This window comes from Rana temporaria, chromosome 8, assembly GCF_905171775.1.
Source record: "Rana temporaria chromosome 8, aRanTem1.1, whole genome shotgun sequence".
NCBI classification, from domain to species: Eukaryota; Metazoa; Chordata; class Amphibia; order Anura; family Ranidae; genus Rana; species Rana temporaria.
Window position 1 is genome coordinate 169,174,494 of NC_053496.1, and position 22,265 is coordinate 169,196,758.

The 22,265-nt window shown below is 46.9% G+C and overlaps 1 protein-coding gene across 6 annotated transcripts; it reads left to right on the top strand.

Moving 5' to 3' along the window:
- Positions 1-5,798: 5,798 nt before the first annotated feature.
- Positions 5,799-21,981, top strand: LOC120909876 (gastrula zinc finger protein XlCGF26.1-like). Of its 6 annotated transcripts, XM_040321646.1 has the most exons (9): positions 5,800-6,051; positions 6,617-6,619; positions 7,915-8,036; positions 8,488-8,611; positions 9,581-9,666; positions 12,835-12,943; positions 16,954-17,058; positions 17,797-17,901; positions 20,564-21,981. In XM_040321646.1, the coding sequence occupies exons 4-9, from the start codon at positions 8,527-8,529 to the stop codon at positions 21,802-21,804; spliced, it is 1,731 nt and encodes a 576-aa protein (XP_040177580.1). In that variant the 5' UTR covers positions 5,800-6,051; positions 6,617-6,619; positions 7,915-8,036; positions 8,488-8,526; the 3' UTR covers positions 21,805-21,981. The 6 variants fall into 6 exon arrangements, with proteins under 6 accessions (XP_040177582.1, XP_040177583.1, XP_040177584.1 ...); XM_040321645.1 differs by lacking the exon at positions 6,617-6,619; XM_040321648.1 differs by lacking the exons at positions 6,617-6,619; positions 17,797-17,901 and having other exon boundaries at positions 5,799-6,051.
- The last annotated feature ends 284 nt before the right edge of the window (positions 21,982-22,265 follow it).

Below are 22,265 nucleotides of genomic sequence, written 5' to 3' on the forward strand. Positions count from 1 at the left end.
CCCAGCACACTGAACACTGGGACTCACCTCGGTTCTCGCTCTGTGCAGCCCGAGATAGTGACGGGAGGGGGAGGCATTCCAACTGGAGTTGGTGGAGACAGTGCGGGATACAAGACTCCCAGTGTGAGGAATTCATTCCTACACATCAGCAGCCACTGAAAACTAGAACCCTTGCGTCAGGAAGAGGAGCGGCCCCTTCCCCGAGCACTGCCAGGCTGGACGGGCTGCCCTATGCTCTCACATGAGTTCTGGACGGACATACACCTATGCTCAGAACACTAGTTCTGGACGGACACAAACAAGGAGAGAAGGAGGGAGGGGAGAACTCTGGCACTTCGGCGCCCCCACCTCTGCAGGCGCCTGGGTGCAAAGCACCCTGCCTAGGATCGGCCCTGAGGACTCCTAAGTGTATACATGATGTGGGCTTTCCTTCATATTATTAAGGTTCAGAGTTCTGGTGTTCCCAAGATCCTGTTATTGCTACAGCTTACAGAGACACCGCGGGGAAGACTTTTTTTTACCAGTTCTATAAAGGCATGTTTTGACAACTTTGGTGTGAAGGGACTGGAAAAGCCTGCAAAGAACCCCGACCTCAAACCTACTGAACACCTTTGGGATGAATTTGGAAGGTTGATTAAGAGTCGGGTCTTGCGGTCCAACATCAATACTCTGTGGCAACAGTTTGGGGACGGCTTTTATTGCCAGTTCTAAAAAGACGTGGTCTGACAAATTCGGTGTGAAGGGACTAACGTGGTCTTCACAGAATCCCTGACCTCAACCCTATTGGATGTCTTTGGGTTGAATTGAAAAGCTGATTGAGAGCCAGGTCTTGTGGTCCAACATCAGTACCTGGCCGCGCAAATGCTCTTTTGGTTAAAAGGGGTGCACATTACCAAAGACGCATTCCAAAATCTTGTGGAAATCCTTCCCAGAAGGGCGAAGACTCACATAAAACATTTGGCTACAGTTGATATATTTGTGGTTTGTGGACACCTACCACTATATAAGCCCTTCAAAGACATTGCGCTTCCAACCTCGTGGTAATAATTTGGTGTGAAGTATCTAAAGTGGCCTGACCTCAACCCTACTAAAAGGGGGTAACTCTACGAAAACCCTTGGCTGTGGGTATATTTGTTGTTAGTTTCTCTTTACTGAAAGTACACATAATCCAATGAAACATTTGGAGATTGACAATGATACAATAAACAGCTTAAAAACTGTGAACATTTGTGCTTTATAAGTTGTTAAACTCTGTTACCGTATTTGCCGGCGTATAAGACGACCCCCTAATTTTCCAGCTAAAATGTTGGTTTTGGGATATACTTGCCGTATAAGCCTACCCCCTTCATACTAGCCTGTCTGGAAGCTGAGGGGTAGCCAGAACAACCGCTGACATAAACAGGCATTTTTCAGATCTCACTGTGCCATTGCCTACCTCACTGTGCCCTTAGGAACATGCCTCACTGTGCCATTAGGAACATGCCTCACTGTGCCCTTAGGAACATGCCTCACTGTGCCATTAGGAACATGCCCCACTGTGCCATTACCAACATGCCTCACTGTGCCATTACATTACATGCCTCACTGTGCCATTACCAACATGCCTCACTGTGCCATTAGGAACATGCTTCACTGTGCCATTACCAACATGCCTCACTATGCCATTAGGAACATGCCTCACTGTGCCATTACCAACATGCCTCACTGTGCCATTACCAACATGCCTCACTGTGCCATTACCAACATGCCTCACTGTGCCATTAGGAACATGCTTCACTGTGCCATTACCAACATGCCTCACTGTGCCATTACCAACATGCCTCACTGTGCCATTAGGAACATGCCTCGCTATGCCATTAGGAACATGCCTCACTGTTCCATTACCAACATGCCTCACTGTGCCATTACCAACATGCCTCACTGTGCCATTACCAACATGCCTCACTGTGCCATTACCAACATGCCTCACTGTGTCATTATCAACATGCCTCACTGTGTCATTATCAACATGCCTCACTGTGCCATTAGGAACATGCCTCACTGTGCCATTACCAACATGCCTCACTGTTCCATTACCAACATGCCTCACTGTGCCATTACCAACATGCCTCACTGTGCCATTAGGAACATGCCTCGCTATGCCATTAGGAACATGCCTCACTGTTCCATTACCAACATGCCTCACTGTGCCATTACCAACATGCCTCACTGTGTCATTATCAACATGCCTCACTGTGCCATTACGAACATGCCTCACTGTGTCATTATCAACATGCCTCACTGTGTCATTACGAACATGCCTCACTGTGTCATTATCAACATGCCTCACTGTGCCATTACGAACATGCCTCACTGTGCCATTACCAACATGCCTCACTGTGCCATTACCAACATGCCTCACTGTGCCATTACCAACATGCCTCACTGTGCCATTACCAACATGCCTCACTGTGCCATTACCAACATGCCTCACTGTGCCATTACGAACATGCCTCACTGTGCCATTACCAACATGCCTCACTGTGCCATTACGAACATGCCTCACTGTGCCATTACCAACATGCCTCACTGTGCCATTACCAACATGCCTCACTGTGCCATTACCAACATGCCTCACTGTGCCATTACCAACATGCCTCACTGTGCCATTACCAACATGCCTCACTGTGCCATTACCAACATGCCTCACTGTGCCATTATCAACATGCCTTACTGTGTCATTACCAACATGCCTCACTGTGCCATTAGGAACATGCCTCACTGTGCCATTACCAACATGCCTCACTGTGCCATTACCAACATGCCTCACTGTGGCATTACTAACATGCCTCACTGTGCCATTACCAACATGCCTCACTGTGCCATTACCAACATGCCTCACTGTGCCATTACCAACATGCCTCACTGTGCCATTACCAACATGCCTCACTGTGCCATTAGGAACATGCCTCACTGTTCCATTACCAACATGCCTCACTGTGCCATTACCAACATGCCTCACTGTGCCATTACCAACATGCCTCGATGTTCTCCCTACCTTCTCCTGTATGCACAGTATGTCAGACGGTGGCCATCCATGATTCAAAAGCCGTGCCTCCTCCTCAGGCTGTTCCGTGATAGGCGGAACACTAATTTTCCCAGCAGAGCCTCTGTTCAGTGTTCCACCTATCACGGATGTCCTCTTGGCCGAGGGTGAGGATGAGAAGGCATCCGTGATAGGCTGAACACTAAACAGAGGCTTTGCTGGGAAAACGAGTGTTCCGCCTATCACGGAACTGCCTGGAGGAGGAGGTGCGGCTTTTGAATCATGGATGGCCGCCGTCTGACACACAGGTACCCGGCGTATAAGATGACCCCCGACTTTTGGGGCATTATTTTACACGCCAAAAGTCGTCTTATACGCCGGAAAATACGGTAATACTACTCCTAATTATGGTTAAATGCAGTGATTTAACTGGGCTAAGTTTACGACCACATGTTTTCATGAGGTTTATCTGGTGGTGCAGAGGATAACCAGATTGGTTTCCCACACTCTCTGAACGGCTAATGTCAATGTACACACGATTGGAATTTCAGTCGGAAAAACCTTGGCTGTTTTTTTCTGACGGAATTCCGCTCAAGCTTGGCTTGCATACACACGGTCACACAAAAGTTCTCTGAACTTTTGACCGTTAAGAACGCGGTGACGTATATCACTACGATGAGCCGAGAAAATGAAGTTCAATGCTTCCGAGCATGTGTCAAATTGTTTACGAGCATGCGTCGGAATTGCTCCAGACGATTGTAATTTCCAATCTGAATTTTTTTTGGTCGGAAAATTTGAGAACCAGCTCTCAATCTTTTGCTGGCGGAAATTCCGACAGCAAAAGTCATACACACGGTTGGAATTTCCGACCAGGAGTTCACATCGGACTTTGGCTGGCAGAATTTATGACCGTGTGTACCCAGCATTACAGTTGCTAGGTAGGCTATACCAGGGTTTGACAAATTTGCTTGGAATCTAGGAGCCAGCTAAAAAAGTTAGGAGCCAGAAAACGCGCCTCGTCCCGACGAGCTCGTGCGCAGAAGCGAACGCATACGTGAGTAGCGCCCGCATGTGAGGTATCGCCGCGATCGTTAGAGCGAGAGCAATAATTCTAGCCCTAGACCTCCCGCGGACCAGTTTCAGCGGACATGTCCGGTCGTGTGTACGAGGCCTAACACAAAGTGCCGTACGGTGATTCACGCAATAGATCCGCCCTGCCCCAGTATAACTGAGGCAGCTGGTCGGCAAGTGGTTACAGGAGGAAGAGGGAGGGGAGCGCCGGGATGACATCATTGATGCAGAATCATGTGTAAGGCTGTGACTTCTAACATTTTTTAAACTGCCCACAAGATGGCGCTTTAATCCCTTTCTATATATACACACACACAGCAGTGGTGGAGGACACCACATGCGATTCGGACAGGAATCACACCGCATTCCAGTTCAAATCCCATGCGATTCTTTGCAATGTGATTTGCACCCATTCATTTTTTATTGACTCAAATTGCCCCACAAAGTGTCGGTTTCAGTATCGGAGCATTTAGGTGAGTACCAATACTGGTAGTGATACCGGTATTGGTGCTACACTACAAATCAGGATGACATTACTAATCAAATACTAAAAAAACAATGAAATAAATATATTAAAATATTTTGGAAAAATACAATTAAAACATAATAAAATAAATATATACAATTACCGTATATTTAAAATAAATATAATAAACATAATACAATTATCATATTCAATCATAATGAAAATTAATATAATTAAAGATAATGAAATAAGTATAATAGAATCTTTTGTGGAAAAAAATGTAATTAAAACATAATAAAGTAAATATACAAAATTGTTTTGAAAATAAAATAAATATAATAAATTAAATATTAAATAATTTAAAAAAATAATATGATAAACATAATAAAGTAAATAAAATATATGGAAAATAAATATAATAAATATATTAAAATATTTTGGAAAAATACAATTAAAACATAATAAAATAAATATATACAATTACTGTATATTGAAAATAAATATAATAAACATAATACAATTATCATATTCAATCATAATGACAATTAATATAATTAAAGATAATGAAATAAGTATAATAGAATCTTTTGTGGAAAAAAATGTAATTAAAACATAATAAAGTAAATATACAAAATTGTTTTGAAAATAAAATAAATATAATAAATTAAATATTAAATTATTTAAAAAAATAATATGATAAACATAATAAAGTAAATAAAATATATGGAAAATAAATATATTAAAATATTTTGAATTTTTTTTTTAATCAAAATATAAAATAAATATGTACCATTATATTGAAATATAATAAACATAATAGAATAAATATATTAAAATATATGGAAAATAAATATAATAAATATATTAAAATATTTTGGAAAAAAATTCAATCAAAATATAAAATAAATATGTACCATTATATTGAAATATAATAAACATAATAGAATAAATATATTAAAATATATGGAAAATAAATATAAAAAATAAAAATAATTTTAATCATATTGGAATTTAATATATATTTGAAAAACAGTTAAAACATAATACAATAAATATATAAAATCATATTGAACATGAATGTAATAAGGTAAATATTAAATTATATTGAAAATGAATATAATACACATAAAAAAATTAATACATTACAATTTATTGGAAATTAATAAAATAAAGCTGAATTAAAAAAAAAAAGGTCACATGATCCCCCTTCCATCCAGTCCACACAAAGTACCGGGACTCCCCCTGCCTGTCCTCATAATAAGAATTTCTTCTGCATTACAACATAATAGCAACAATAGAAATGCCTGTCTTCCGCCCACCGCTAGAGGGCGTCCGTCTGTGCGAGCAAGGAATGTCCCCAGCTCAGGAGATGCCGCGGCCATTTTGTTGTAGCCCGGAAGAGGTGGAGGAAGGAGTTTCCAAGGCTCAGTAAGGTTCCAGATCTAGTCGGGAGGTTGCAGAATGTGTGCCCAGTGAGGAGGAGGAGGGGGTAATATTGTCTTCTTATTATCAGAGCAGACAGGGGATCCCAGCATTCTGTGTGGAGGGGGAGGGGGGGAGTCATGTGATGTTGTGGGTCAGGTGACATGTCCTCTATAGTCAGGGGTCAGCAGGCTCTGCTCTGGGGGGAATTAGTCTTCTCTGGTGTATTGGGGTCTATTTAGAGATAGATAAATGGATGTACGCAGGTGAGAAGTCACACACACACCTGCATATGTATTAACACGTCTGTACATGGGGATGTACGGCGTGAACGCGCATACAGCCATGTACGCCGCACCCGGCCTTCCCTGGCATGGAAATAAGCCAAAATGTTATGTTGTGTGCCCCCGAAAGCATCCTGATGGCGGTGACATGCAGCAACACTCTGTGTAAGCTCTAGTGGTAGAGCTTACCCATGAGATGACATCACTGATCCCACATGACGGTGTGCAGACCTTTTAATTTTCTGACAAGCGCTGTCACATGGCGGGAGGTCACCTGCGCAGGGTCACCTATAAGAATTAGTGAACGAGGGCTCTGATGAAGTGGGGAAGCATCCACGTTACGTGTAGGGGGTGAGTCTGTCTTGCTAGGGTGATAATAATGATACGCCGCGTAAGTCCACGGATGCGCCGTCGTATCTATGCGCCTAATTCACAGTACAAGATACGCCTGAGTTTTGGCTTCCTACGACCGACGTAAGTCTCCTACGCCGTCGTATCTTGGGTGCGTATCGACGCTGGCCGCTAGGGGCGCTTCCATTGATTTACGCATCGAATATGTAAATGAGCGAGATACGCCGATTCACGAACGTACTTGCGCCCGTCGCAGTAAGCTACGCCGTTTACGTAAGGCGCACGTCCGGCGTAAAGATAAACCACCAAAAAGCTGGTCTAAGTCACGTTAGGGTATGGACGTCGGAACTGCCGTCGGATTTTACGTAAGTCGTACGGGAATGGGGCTGGGCGTAGGTTACGTTCACGTCGTTGCCATTGAGCCGTCGTATCTTAGGGCGTAAATTCGACGTGATTCTGAGCATGCGCGCACATGCGCCGTTCGTTCGGGAATTCATTTACATGGGGTCACGGCTAATTTTAATACAACATGCCCACTACCTTACTAATTTGAATCAGGCGGCCTTACACCGGCCCATTTACGCTACGCCGCCGTAACTTAGGGAGCAAGTGCTTTGTGAATACTGTTCTTGCCTCTCTATGTTACGTCGGCGTAGCGCAAATGAGATGCGCTACGCCGATCTAAGATACGCCGCTCTACCTGAATCTGGCTAATAGTGTTTACAAAATAGGGGATAGTTTTATGGCCTTTTTTTTTTTTACTACTAATGGCGGCGATCAGCGATTTTTATCGTGACTGCGACATTATGGCGGACACATCGGACACCTTTGACACATTTTTGGGACCATGTTTAATTTTTACAGCGATCAGTGCTATAAAAATGCACTGATTACTGTAAAAATGACAGTGAGGGGGTTAAATGTGCCCTAGTGTGCGATTCTTACTGTAGGGGGGCGTGGCTGGGCGTGTGACGTCACTGATCGCCGTTCCCAATGACAGGGAACAGACGATCGCTGACAAGCCACTTGGAAGAACGGGGGGAGGTTTGTTTACACTTACCTCTCCCCGTCCTTTAGCTCTGTGACCCGATCGTGGGACACCGGCGGCGATCGGGTGCGCGGTCACGGAGCTTCGGACCGGGTCGCGGGCGCGCCAGCGGGGGCTCTCGCTACCCACAGCTGGGTTCTTAAAGGGGACGTACCTGACTTTTACACTGTACAGCCCAAGGCAACTGTGTGCTCGAGGATTTATCATTTCTTCTAATTCTGCATTTTTTGGGGGGAATCTCATACAGATTAATTGAAGACAGTTTGCAAGGAGAGACCTCTATAACGATGACCTGAGCGAGAATGGAGAAGGAGCAAAGTCACATGTCTAAGAGGGTATTCTACCTCGCCCCCAGGACATAGTAAAGAGGTGAGGAGGATTCTGGGAGGTCACATGACATCACTCTTATCTCTATTAATAAAACACAGACCTGACCGGAGAGGTGAGGAGGATTCTGGGAGGTCACATGACATCACTCTTATCTCTCTTAATAAAACACAGAGCTGACCGGAGAGGTGAGGAGGATTCTGGGAGGTCACATGACATCACTCTTATCTCTATTAATAAAACACAGACCTGACCGGAGAGGTGAGGTGGATTCTGGGAGGTCACATGACATCACTCTTATCTCTATTAATAAAATACAGACCTGACCGGAGGGGTGAGGAGGGTTCTGGGAGGTCACATGACATCACTCTTATCTCTATTAATAAAACACAGCGCTGACAGGAGAGGTGAGCGGTGCCGGGAATTCTGGGACATTATCCAGTAACAGACAAGGGATGTGTCTGGATGGTGACGGTATCATTTTGTGTGTCAGGTTCCTATAAGGTGTCAGGATGTCACTGTCTATTTCTCCATGGAGGAGTGGAAGTATATAGAAGGACACAAGGATCTCTACAAGGACGCCATGATGGAGAAGCGGCCGCCCCTCACATCTCCAGGTAAGAGGAGACTTTCATTTCTTGGAGAGAAGAGTATTGGGGATCCCCCTAGATCAGTGGTTCTCAACCTGGGGGTCGAGACCCCCTCGGGGGTCAAATGACGATTTGCCAGGGGTCCCCACAACTTGGGAAATTTTATCAAGGGGTCACGGCACTAGAGGGTTGAGAACCACTGATCTAGATACACACATCCTCTGATATAAAGACATAGAAACAATGGCCTAGATTCACGTAATCCGGCGTAAGTGTGGGCGGGCGTATCGTATTTACGCTACACCGCCGCGACTTAGAGAGGCAAGTGCTGTATTCACAAAGCACTTGCGTCCTAAGTTACGGCGGCGTAGCGTAAATGTAAGCACACCTAATTCAAATTGGGAAGAGGTGGGCGTGTTTTATGCAAATAAAGCATGACCCCCACGTAAATAACGTTTTAAACGTACAGCGCATGCGCCGTCCGTGGACGTATCCCAGTGCGAATGCGTCGGATAGAATGCCTAAGATACGTCGAACACTGCTTACGACGTGAACGTAACTTACGCACAGCCCTATTCGCGTACGACTTACGCAAACGACGTAAAAAGATACACTTGTTCCGACGTCCATACTTTGCATGGGCTACGCCACCTAGAGACCTGCTTTATCTTCAGGCCGGCGTATGTCTTGCGTAAACAGCGTAACTAATTGCGACAAGCGCACGTACGTTTGTGAATCGGCGTATCGTGCTCATTTGCATATTCGACGCGGAAAACAACGGAAGCGCCACCTAGCGGCCAGCGTAAATATGCACCCGTAGGAGACTTACGCCGATCGTATCTTAGCCAAATTTAAGCGTATCTGGTTTCCAGAATACGCTTAAATATACGGAAGCGCAGATTCGGATTTACGACGGCGTATCTACTGAGTAGATACGCCGACGTAAGTCTCTGAGAATCTGGGCCAATGTATTCAGTCAGTGTGTGTTTCCTACAGATGGATCCAGTAATGGGAACCCACCAGAGAGATGTCCCCGTCCTCTGTATTCCCGGGACTCCACACAGGAACATCAGGAGGATCAGGTAGAATAAGAAAATATTTAAATGCTCCTATATCAGCGAGTACAGTGCCTTGAAAAAGTATTCATACCCCTTGAAATGTTCCAAATTTTTTCATGTTACAACCAAAACCGTAAATGTATTTTATTGTGAAGTCACCTAATTAGTAAATAGGAGTCCACCTGTGCAGAATTTAATCTCAGTATAAATACAGCTGTTCTGTGAAGCCCTCCGAGGTTTGTTAGAGAACCTTAATGAACAAACAGCATCATGAAGGCCAAGGAACACACGAGATAGGTCAGGGATAAAGTTGTGGAGAGGTTTAAAGCAGGGTTAGATTATAAAAAAATATCCCAGGCTTTAAACATCTCACGGAGCTTCTGTTCAATCCATCATCCAAAAATGGAAAGAGTATGGCACAGCTGCAAACCTACCAAGACATGGCCGTCCATCTATTCTAAACTGACAGGTGGACAAGGAGAGCATTCATCAGAGAGGCAACCAAGAGGCCCATGGTAACTCTGGAGGAGCTGCAGAGATTCACAGCTCAGGTTGGAGAATCTGTCCACAGGACAACTATTATGCCGCATACACAAGGTCGGAATATCCGTTGGAAAAAGTCAGACGGATTTTTTTCATCGGATATTTCGACCGTGTGTATGCCCCATCGGACTTTTTCCGTCAGAAAGAGAACATGTTCTCCTTTTTGTCCGACGGAACCAATTTCTATCGGAAATTCCGTTCGTCTGAATGGAATTCCGACGGAAAAAAATATGCGTGCTCGGAAACAATTCGACGCATACTCGGAAGCATTCTAGGCTTATCGTAGTGTTGTATGTCACCACGTTTTTGACAGTCGGAATTTGGTGTGTCCGTGTGTATACAAGACGGCTTGAGCAGAATTCCGTCGGAAAAACAGGTCGTGTGTACGCGGCATTCGCCGTGCACTCCGCAAATCTGGCTTTATGGAAAAGTGGCAAGAAGAAAGCCATAAGAAGTCCCGTTTGCTCTGTCCGACACATGGCTTCCCGCAAACTACAAACATGTGGAAGAAGTTGCTCTGGTCAGATGAAACCAAAATTGAACTAAAAGCAAAACACTACCGTATTTTCCGGCGTATAAGACGACCTTTTGGATGCAAAAAAATGCATCCAAAGTCGGGGGTCGTCTTATACGCCGGTGACAGTCTCCGTCAGGCTGCGGGCATCCATGATTTAAAAGCGGAACACAAATTTTCCCAGCAGGGCCTCTATTCAGTGTAGTGATGGCAAGTGATGGCACAGTGATAGCAAGTGATGGCACAGTGATAGCAAGTGATGGCACAGTGATAGCAAGTGATGGCACAGTGGAGGCAAGTGATGGCACAGTGGGGGCAAGTGATGGCACAGTGGAGGCAAGTGATGGCACAGTGGGGGCAAGTGATGGCACAGTGGGGGCAAGTGATGGCACAGTGGGGGCAAGTGATGTCACAGTGGGGGCAAGTGATGGCACAGTGGGAGCAAGTGATGGCACGGTGGGGGCAAGTGATGGCACGGTGGGGGCAAGTGATGGCACGGTGGGGGCAAGTGATGGCACGGTGGGGGCAAGTGATGGCACGGTGGGGGCAAGTGATGGCACGGTGGGGGCAAGTGATGGCACAGTGGAGGCAAGTGATGGCACAGTGGGGGCAAGTGATGGCACAGTGGAGGCAAGTGATGGCACAGTGGAGGCAAGTGATGGCACAGTGGGGGCATGTGATGACACCGTGGAGGCAAGTGATGGCACAGTGGGGGCAAGTGATGTCACAGTGGGGGCAAGTGATGTCACAGTGGGGGCAAGTGATGTCACAGTGGGAGCAAGTGATGTCACAGTGGGGGCAAGTGATGGCACAGTGGAGGCAAGTGATGGCACAGTGGAGGCAAGTGATGGCACAGTGGGGGCAAGTGATGGCACAGTGGAGGCAAGTGATGGCACAGTGGGGGCAAGTGATGGCACAGTGGAGGCAAGTGATGGCACAGTGGAGGCAAGTGATGGCACAGTGGGGGCATGTGATGACACCGTGGGGGCAAGTGATGTCACAGTGGGGGCAAGTGATGTCACAGTGGGGGCAAGTGATGTCACAGTGGGGGCAAGTGATGTCACAGTGGGGGCAAGTGATGTCACAGTGGGGGCACAGTGGGGGCAAGTGATGGCACAGTGGGAGCAAGTGACGGCACGGTGGGGGCAAGTGATGGCACGGTGGGGGCAAGTGATGGCACGGTGGGGGCAAGTGATGGCACGGTGGGGGCAAGTGATGGCACAGTGGGGGCAAGTGATGGCACAGTGGGGCATGTAATGGAATGGCACAGTGAAGGCATGTAATGTAATGGCACAGTGAGATTTGAAAAAAGCCTGTTCCTGTCGGGGTAGTCTTATACGGTGAGTATATCCCAAAACCAACATTTTTCCTGGTAAAATAGGGGATCGTCTTATACGCCCAGTCGTCTTATACGCCGGCAAATACGCTATGTGTGGCGGAAAACTAACACTGCACATCACCCTGAACAGATCCCCACTGTGAAACATGGTGGTGGCAGCTTGCTTCCAGGCCATGCTCTGTGTGTCCATAGACACACACACAGTGCAGCTCAGCCACGCCCCCCTCCTTACAGGTTTTGATAGACAGCAGCAGGAGCCAATGGCAGAGATTCTGCGCTCAGGCACAGCTCTGGATCAAAAGAGGAGCCATGTAAGTGTTTGGCAGAGCCGATACTGGAATGTTTTTTCACCATAACGCATAGAATGCAAAGCTTCAACTAAAAAGGGAAGCCCCTCCTCATTAACAATTGGCACTTTTTTTTTGGGGGGGGGAGCAGGTACCTTGTTTAAATAGGTACCCGCTCCCACTTTCTCCTTGGTGATTCAGCGGACGTTTTCCTCCGCCTGCCTACCCAGCAGTCCTCTGGGACACATCACAGGTCCCAGAAGACGGCGGAACCATTCACTATGCACAGTGCGGCTCGCACATGTGCAATGGGCAGCCCCAAGCTCTCAACCGGCTGCTTATAGTTAAGATGCCGGGGAGCAAAGAGCGGAAGAACAAAGGGCAGAACAAACCTGGCTCCTCCTGTGCTTCTGGTCCCCTCCAGGAATGAACGCTGCAGGTCTCATAGACCTTAATGGTGTGTTTTGGCCCTCCTTGGTCGTACACAAATCATTCTTATCCTTTTGTAGGTTACACTGGATGTAAAGCAGATTGATGGTGATGAGGAAGAAGTAGAGACGTATATGATGGGTGAAGAACCGTGTAAAGAGGAGGAAATCCCTCCAGAGATCAGCGCAGGTGAGTAACCGGCCTGTCCCAAGGTAGGTGTAGGCTGTGGATGTGCTGCGGGCAAGCGGACATCTTGTTACACCCACTGGGGGTTTTAGATTTCACAGTTATTTTCAACACAAAACTGAGCTTATATGCTTAAAGGGGTTGTAAAGGTTTGTTTTTTTATTTTCTAAATTGGTTCCTTTGAGCTAGTGCATTGTTGGTTCACTTACCCTTTCCTTCGATTTCCCTTTGTTTTCTTTGTCTGAATTTCCTGTTCCTCCTTAACCGCTTAAGGACCGCCTCCTGCACATATACGTCGGCAGAATGGCACGGCTGGGCACAAGCACGTACAGGTACGTCCTCTTTAAGTGCCCAGCTGTGGGTCGCGGGCGTGCGCCCGCGACCCGGTCCGAAGCTGCGGGACCCGCGGACCAGATCGCCGCTGGAGTCCCGCGATCGGTCCCCGGAGCTGAAGAACGGGGAGAGCCGTGTGTAAACACAGCTTCCCCGTTCTTCACTGTGGCGCCGTCATCGATAGGGAAACACAATCAATGACGTCACACCTACAGCCACACCCCCTACAGTTAGAAACACAAATGAGGTCACACTTAACCCCTTCAGCGCCCCCTTGTGGTTAACTCCCAAACTGAAATTGTCATTTTCACAGTAAACAATGCATTTTAACCACTTGACACCCGCACGCCGTCATATGACGTCCAAAACGGGGACCTGTTATCCTGGGTGGACGTCATATGACGTGATGGGCTTTGCGGGGGGATATCTCAATGATGCCTGCACCCGGAGGCATCATTGAGATATCATTTTTTAGCGGCGGCGATCCTGCGCACCGTAAGAACGATCATAGCGGCGGTTCCGCCGCTAGATCGTTCTTACAGGCGGCGGGAGGGGACATCCCCCCCCTCCCGCCGCCATCCGGTGCTTCTCCGGGCTCTCCCGTCCCACCGGGGGCCCGGAGAGATGATCGCCGTCCGCCGGATGTTTGCCATAGAGAAGACTGGTGACCATCTGGTCACCAGTCATCTCTATGACCGTCGGAGGCCCGGGCGCGATGTGATGACGTCACGCCCGGGTCCCCGTAAGTAAACAAACCGCAATTGCGGCTAGTTTGAATGAGATCTGTCATTTTTTTTCACTATCTCATTCTTTCCAGCCTGGAGGAGAGATGCGGGGTCTTATTGACCCCGCATCTCTCCATAAAGAGGACCTGTCACACACATTCCTATTACAAGGGATGTTTACATTCCTTGTAATAGGAATAAAAGCGATTGAAAAAAAAAAAGTGTAAAAAAAAGTGTAAAAAATAAAGAAATAAGTAAAATAAAAAAGAAAAAATAATAATAAAAAAATTAAAATGCCCCTGTCCCCGGTAGCTCGCGCTCAGAAGCGTACGCACACGTAAGTCCCGCCCACGTATGTAAACGTCGTTCAAACCACACATGTGAGGTGTCGCCGCGTGCGTTAGAGCGTGTGCAACAATTCTAGCACTAGACCTCCTCTGTAACTCTAAACTGGCAACCTGTAAAAATTTTAAAGTGTCGCCTATGGAGATTTTAAAGTAACGAAGTTTGGCGCCATTCCATGAGTGTACGCAATTTTAAAGCATGACATGTTAGGTATCTAGTTACTCGGCGTAACATCATCTTTCATATTTTACCAAAAAATTGGGCTAACGTTACTGTTTTGTTATTTTTTAATTTATGAAACCATTTTTTTTACAAAAAAAAGCCGTTTAAAAAATTATTGCGCAAATACGGTGCAAGATAAAAAATTGCAATGACCGCCATTTTATTCCCTAGGGTGTCTGCTAAAAAACATATATAATGTTTGGGGGTTCTGAGTAATTTTCTAGCAAAAGAATGATGATTTGTACATGTAGGAAAGAAGTGCCAGAATAGGCCCGGGAAGGAGGTGGGTTTTAAAGCCCGGTATTGAAGTGGTTAAATGCATTTTTTGCTGTGAAAATGACAATGGTCCCAAAAATGTGTCAAAATTGTCCGATGTGTCCCCTTTAATGTCGCAGTCACGAAAAAAAATCGCTGATCGCCGCCATTAGTAGTAAAAAAAAAAAAAATTATAAAAATGCAATTAAACTATCCCCTATTTTGTAAACGCTATAAATTTTGCGCAAAACCAACCGATAAACGCTTATTATGATTTTTTTTTTTTTTTTACCAAAAATAGGTAGAAGAATACGTATCGGCCTAAACTGAGGAAAACAAATGTTTTATATATTTTTGGGGGATATTTATTATAGAAAAAAGTTGTCGCTCTATTTTTGTTTATAGCGAAAAAAATAAAAACCGCAGAGGTGATCAAATACCACCAAAAGAAAGCTCTATTTGTGGGAAAAAAAGGACGTCAATTTTGTTTGGGAGCCACGTCGTACGACCGCGCAATTGTCTGTTAAAGCGACGCAGTGCCGAATCGCAAAACCTGGCCCGGGTCCTTTAGCTGCCTAAAGGTCCGGGTCTTAAGTGATTAAAAATGGTACCAGAAGTGATTAGAGGTAGACCGATATGGGTTTTTCTCTGGCCGATGCCGATATTTAGAAATTGGGGCGGCCGATATATGATGGCGATTTTTGTGGCCGATATTTTAGGTTGATTTAAAAAACAAAACAAAAAAACCTCACCCAATCCACTCCTTCCTACTTACTCCTGTCACTCTAGCACACACTTGATGTCCTCAGTACACATGGCACTGGTTTGGAACTGACAGATGGCACTGGCAGGTGGCACTATTGGCACTGGCACGTGGCACTGATTGGCAGTGGCACTGGCAATTGGAACTGTTTGACACTGGCTGGTGGCACTGATTGGCGGGGGCACTGGCTGGTAGTGGTTGGCACTGGCGGGTGACACTGATTGGCACTGGCTGGTGGCACTGATTGGTGGTGGCACTGATTGGCACTGGCTGGTGGCACTGATTGGCCGTGGCATTTGCAGGTTTCACACTAAGCCGAGTGTAATTATAACTGTGTGAAACTAACAGAGGAGAGAGCAGAACTGTCTGCTCGATGTCGGGGGTGGGCGGGACCCAGCAGCTAAATTTCACCCAGTGGTGTAGCGTGGGTTGTCGGCGCCTGGGGCGAGGCAAGTAATTTGCGCCCCCCCCTGACCTATGGACTTGCCTATTTTCAGCCAGCTCCAGTCTGGTCACATGATCCAGCGGTGGCTGTAGGGAAGAGGAGAGCGTGCTTGATAATGACCAGTAAAGCCTGGAGTGGTGACATCATGCATATGTTCCTATGTCCCATCTGTTGTTGGTGCTCCCTCCTATCCACACTCGTGACAGCGCCCCTCTAAATTTTGCGCCCAGGGCGGTGGTCCCCCTTGCACCCCCACGCTACGCCACTGATTTCACCAGCCAATGATTGGGCTGCTTTAGAAAGGGGGTGGGGCCACATACACGTAGCGGCCTGCCCAGATACCATCCCATTGGCTGGTGTAATATAGCTGCTGGGTCCCGCCCACTCCTAACATCGAGTTGACGGCTCCTCTCTGCTACTTGTCAGTTTCACACTCAGCACGGCGCTTGATGCTGCCAGAGCCGCTGAGTGTAGAGAAGGGAGGAGGAACGGCGGTCAGTGTAAAATATCGGTCTAATTTTGATAATAATCGGCCGATCAAGAATGGCCGAATATCGGTCTACCTCTAGAAGTGATGTCAGGTCATCCCTTTCCGGGGTACCATAACGGCTACCCCGCTATGTTCAGCCATCAGACCTACCGGCGAACGAGCCGGCTGGTTGCTTGGGTCTCCCAGTGTGACGAGAGCCTGAGCAAGCCACGGAAGGCAGTGGGAAGTTGGGGACATCCCCTCCCGCTGCTTGTAATGGCAAACCAGTGGCTAGTTAGCCGCTCCGATTGCTATAACTTACAAAACGGTACCGGGATGATGCCTGCAGCTGCAGGCAATCATCATGGTGTGACCACTTGAAGGCCGGTGACGTACCAGGCAAGTGGATAGTATACGTCTCAGTACAGGGAGCTTAACTCTTATTTTCATTCACAGACCCCGGGGACACCAGAGCTACTCAGAGAAACGTCAAAGCTGAGGAGGAGGAAGAATTACATGTAATAGTCAAAGAAGAGGAAATTCCTGTAGAGATCGGCACAGGTGAGTACTAAGCACTAAATACCACAAAATGAAAAAAATAAACAAATTCTTCTTGTTCAACCACTTCGGAAAAGGGAACTCCAACTCAGTAGACAGTAATGGGGAGATGGTATGGAGTTGATGTACTAAAACTGGTGCACACAGAATCTGGTGCAGCTGTGCATATTGACCAATCAGCTTGTCCAATTAAACTTTGACAATAAAATCCAGATGCTGATTGGTTACTATGCCCGGCTTCACTAGATTCTGTGTACAATAGATTTTAGTAAATCTGCCTCATTTGTGCCCAGTGGGGAGTCAGGAGCCATCAGCCTCTATTAGACTCCGTACACACGACCGAGTTTCTTGGCAGAATTCAGCCAGAAACTCGGTCGGAGCTGGATTCTGGCGAGAAACTCGGTCGTGTGTACAGTTTTCAGCGAGGAAGCCGACGAGAAACTCGTCGGGCTGAAAAGAGAACATGTTCTCTATTTCCTCGTTGTTCAATGAGGAAAGTCGGCCCGCCGAGCTCCTCGGCGGCTTCCACACTGAACTCGACGAGGAACTCGATGTGTTTGGCACGTCGAGTTCCTCGGTCGTGTGTACGGGGCCTTAGACTCCGGCTCTCCTCCTCACATCATGTCATTGTGTGTTACCAGCCAAGAGACGTGACCAGTCTCCCCCCCCCCCCCCCACACACTCTCTGGGGTCTCTCATACATCTCAGTACAGGGGGCTTCACTCATATATTTATTCACAGACCCCGGAGACACCAGAGAGACTCAAGGAGACATCAAAGTAGAGGAGGAAGAAATAAGAAAAGTCAAGATTGAAGAGGACGAAGTTCTTGTAGAGATTGGTACAGGTGAGAAAAAAAGACTAATATCCAGTATATCTACCGTGTTTCCCCGAAAATAGGACCTACCCCGAAAATAAGCCCTATTGTGGTATGTGATGTGGGGCTGTGTGTGCTGGATGCATTTAGTATAGCGCTCAGCTGGCCTCACACTGCTCTCCTTCTCTTCAGCCAGCTGTCAGCGGGGGATTTTGACACCCCCTCAGTGCTCGGAGCGGGAATAAGAGCTCCGGCAGGCCATGGAAGCGCATAGCGGCGCTCAGCTGATGTCCCGCTGCTTTTCTCCTCTCTTCAGCCAGCTGTCTGTGGGGGATTTTGGCCCCCCCTCAGTGCTCAGAGCGGGAACAAGAGCTCAGGTGGGCCATTTAAGCGCATAGCGGCACTCAGCTGATGTCCCGCTGCTCTTCTCCTCTCTTCTGTGGGGGATATCGGACCCCCCTCCATTTGCAGTGCTCTGGCGGGACACGGGTGCGGCGCTATGTGAAGGTGTTTGTCACACATGGATTGCAGAAAGGTACAGTTTTCATTGTCTGATACTGTAATCCGGAGCATTCTTGAGTTTTGCAGACACTTTTACTCGGTTCCACTGGCTACTGGGGATTCCTGACAGGCAGGGAGGGAGATTGGGGGAGAAATCGGCACATGACAAGCCCTACCCCGAAAATAAGCCCTACTGGGTCTTTTGTTGCCAAAATTAATATAAGACATGGGCTTATTTTCGGGGGAAACACGGTATGCATATAAAGTGACAAATGATATTTGGTTACAGCAGAAAATTTGATATAAAGATGCCAAAATATTTCTATGATCATATGTTTTGCTCGGAGCAGCATCTTTCAAGGATACACCAACAAGACCATTCAGTACAGAACGGAAAATCTGACCATGCTCCCCTAATATCGTTGGACCAAACAATAGCCATTCCCCACCTCTTATGATCTAATACCAAAGATCTAATATGCTTTGTGCATTCCGCTTTGCCTGGTTCAGCCTTTAACCACCTCAGCCCCGGACCATTTGGCTGACCAAAGACCAGAGCACTTTTTGCGATTCGGCACTGCGTCGCTTTACCTGACAATTGCGCAATCGTGCGACGTGACTCCCAAACAAAATTGACGTCCTTTTTTCCCCACAAATAGAGCTTTCTTTTGATGGTATTTGATCACCTCTGCGGTTTTTATTTGTTGCGCTATAAACAAAAGTAGAGCTACAATTTAAAAAAAAAAAGCTATATTTTTTACTTTTTGCTATAATAAATACCCCCAAAAAAAGGAGTGCAGAGGCAGGGTGCAAATAAAAATAGGCAGAATCTTTATTTGCTACAAGATAACAGGATAAAACACTTATGCGTTTCAGCCAGGTGGCCTTAGCCATAGCCTATTGGCTGTGACTAAGACCACCTGGCTAAAACACGTAAGCTGCTATGACTAAGGCCACCTGGCCAAATAGACTCCTATAGCCAGATTCACGTAGAGTTACGCCGGCGTATCAGTAGATACGCCGTCGTAACTCCGAATCTGCGCCGTCCTATTCACGAACGTACGCTTGCCCGCCGCAGTACAGATACGCCGTTTACGTAAGGCGTTTTCAGGCCTAAAGTTATTCCACCAAAAAGATGGCGCAGCCAATGTTAAAGTGCAGGTTCACCCTTTAAAAAAAAATTTGACATCACACGTAGTCGCGCCATCCTACCGACAGAATACCGGTGTTTTTCTCAGCACATACCTCCTAATCCCGATTTTCACCTCACGGCAATCCCGCGGGAGTGGGCGTTCCCAAGCACTGCCTGTGATTGACAGGCTTCCGAGCGGCGCATACTGCGCATCACAGGTTGCCGAAAAAACCTGAACGTCAGTGCGGCTCTATACGGTGCCTGCGCACCGACGTTCGGGTTCTGTCGGTAACCTGTGACGCGCAGTATGTGCCGTTCCGAAGCCTGTCAATCACAGGCAGTGCTTGGGAACGCCCACTCCCGCGGGATTGCCGTGAGGTGAAAATCGGGATTAAGAGGTATGTGCTGAGAAGAAAAAAAAAACACCGGCATTCTGTCGGTAGGATGGCGCGACTACGTGTGATGTCAAAAAATGTTTTAAAGTGTGAACCTCCACTTTAAGTATGGACGTCAGACCCGCCGTCGAATTTCACGTTGTTTGCGTAAGTCAATTCAGAATAGGGCTGGGCGTAGGGTTACGTTCACGTCGAAACCAATGAGTCTTTGCGGCGTAATTTGGAGCATGCGCACTGGGATACGTCCACGGACGGCGCATGCGCCGTTCGTTCAAAACGTCGGGTCACGATTCGAATCATTAGCATAAAACACGCCCACCTCTTCACAATTTGAATTAGGCGCGCTTACGCCGGCCCATTTACGCTACGCCGCCGTAACTTAGGACGCAAGTGCTTTGTGAATACAGCACTTGCCTCTCTAACTTACGGCGGCGTAGCGTATATGAGATACGCTACGCCTGCCTAACGTTAGGCGCGTATTTTTGAATCCAGCTACTAGACTTGGGTGTTTCGGATTGCATTTTGTATGGGTGATTCTTTCCAACGGCCTTGGTCTGCCTGCATAAATAAATGGTATTTTCCTTTTAACCATTCCTTCCTATCTAGTTTATTTTATTTCCTTCAGATGAACAATGCAGTGGGAATAATTCTATTATCTTCACAGATGGTGAAATGGAAGATGAGGGTATTACATCTGATTCTTCGGAGGAAAGCTCCATCACCCCAGATCTCCATCCATCACCTCATACTTCTTCAGAACCCTCTACACCCCTTGCCCGCCGTAAAGCTCGTAGAAGGGGTGGGAAGTTGCCTTTTTCCGTCTATGGGAGTTTTTTTGCCCAGGGAACAGAAGCAACACCAAACCAGAGAAACCGGACAGCGGAGGGTCAATATTCTTGCTCTGTGTGCGGAAAATGCTTTTCTTGGAAATCCTCTCTTTTTGAACACGAAAGAACTCACACGGACGACAGACCGTATCCGTGTTCTGAGTGCGGGAAACGTTTTAAACAAAAGTCAACTCTTGCCATTCACGAACGAATCCACAACCCCGAGAAGCCTTTCTCGTGTTCCGAGTGTGGGAAGTGTTTTACCCAGATAGGCAATCTTGCATCGCATCAGCGAACACACACGGGGGAGAAGCCATTCTCCTGTTCAGAGTGCGGGAGATGTTTTACTCGCAGAGTCAGCCTTACGGAACACGAGAGGACTCACACTAAAGTGTCGCCGTTTTCTTGTCCGGAATGTGGGAAGTGTTTTACCCGGAAAACCAGCCTTGTTCTCCATCAGCGTACTCATACCGGGGTGACTCAGTTTTCCTGTTCTAAATGTGGCAAATGTTTTACGCAGAGGTCCCATCTTATTGTACACCAGAGGACTCATCCCGCGGTGTCGCCCTTCTCGTGTATGGAATGCGGGAAATATTTTACCCGGAGAGCCAACCTACTCGTACATCAAAGGACTCACACCGGGGTGTCGCCGTTCTCATGCGCAGAATGTGGGAAATGTTTTTCCAGGAGAGCTAGTCTTACTGAGCATCAGCGGACTCACACAGGGGAGAAGCCGTATTCATGTTCCGAATGCGGGAAAGGTTTTTCCCTTATTTCGGCTTACATTAACCATAAGAGGATTCACACGGGAGAGAAGCCATTTAAGTGTTCTGAATGTGGGAGGTGTTTCACCCAAAGGGCCAATCTTATTGGACACCAGAGAACTCACACCGGGGAAAAGCCATATTCGTGTCTAGAATGTGGGAGATGTTTTACCCGGAGAGTCTATCTCACCGAGCACCAGAGGACACATACCGGGTTGCCGCTGTTTTCATGTGCGGATTGCGGAAAATCCTATTCCCAGAGAGCCAGTCTTATTAAACATCAAAGAACGCACGCTGGCGTGAAGCCGCAATGATGTTCGAAATGTTGAGGGCGTCTTACACAAATGGCGAATCTTGTGATACATCAAATAATAGCTGTAATCGCCTTTTATGTGTGGAAGAGTCTGTAGCAATAATCTCAGATCTGCCTAAAGCAAAAAAACTCTACGTATTACATACAGGCCCAGATTCACGTAGGGCGGCATAACTTTGTGTGGGCATAGCGTATCTTGTTTACGCTACGCCGCCGCAACTTAGAGAAGCAAGTGCAGTATTCACAAAGCACTTGCGTCCTAAGTTACGGCGGCGTAGCGTAAATGGGCCAGCGTAAGCACGCGTAATTCAAAGAAGGCTAGTAGGGGGCGTGTTGTATGTAAATGATTTGTGACCCCACGTAAATGACGCGCTTAACGAACAGCGCATGCACGAGCATGCTCAGTATCGCGTAGAATTTTCAAGTAAATTCCGCCCGCTCAATGCTTAGTCGACGTGAACG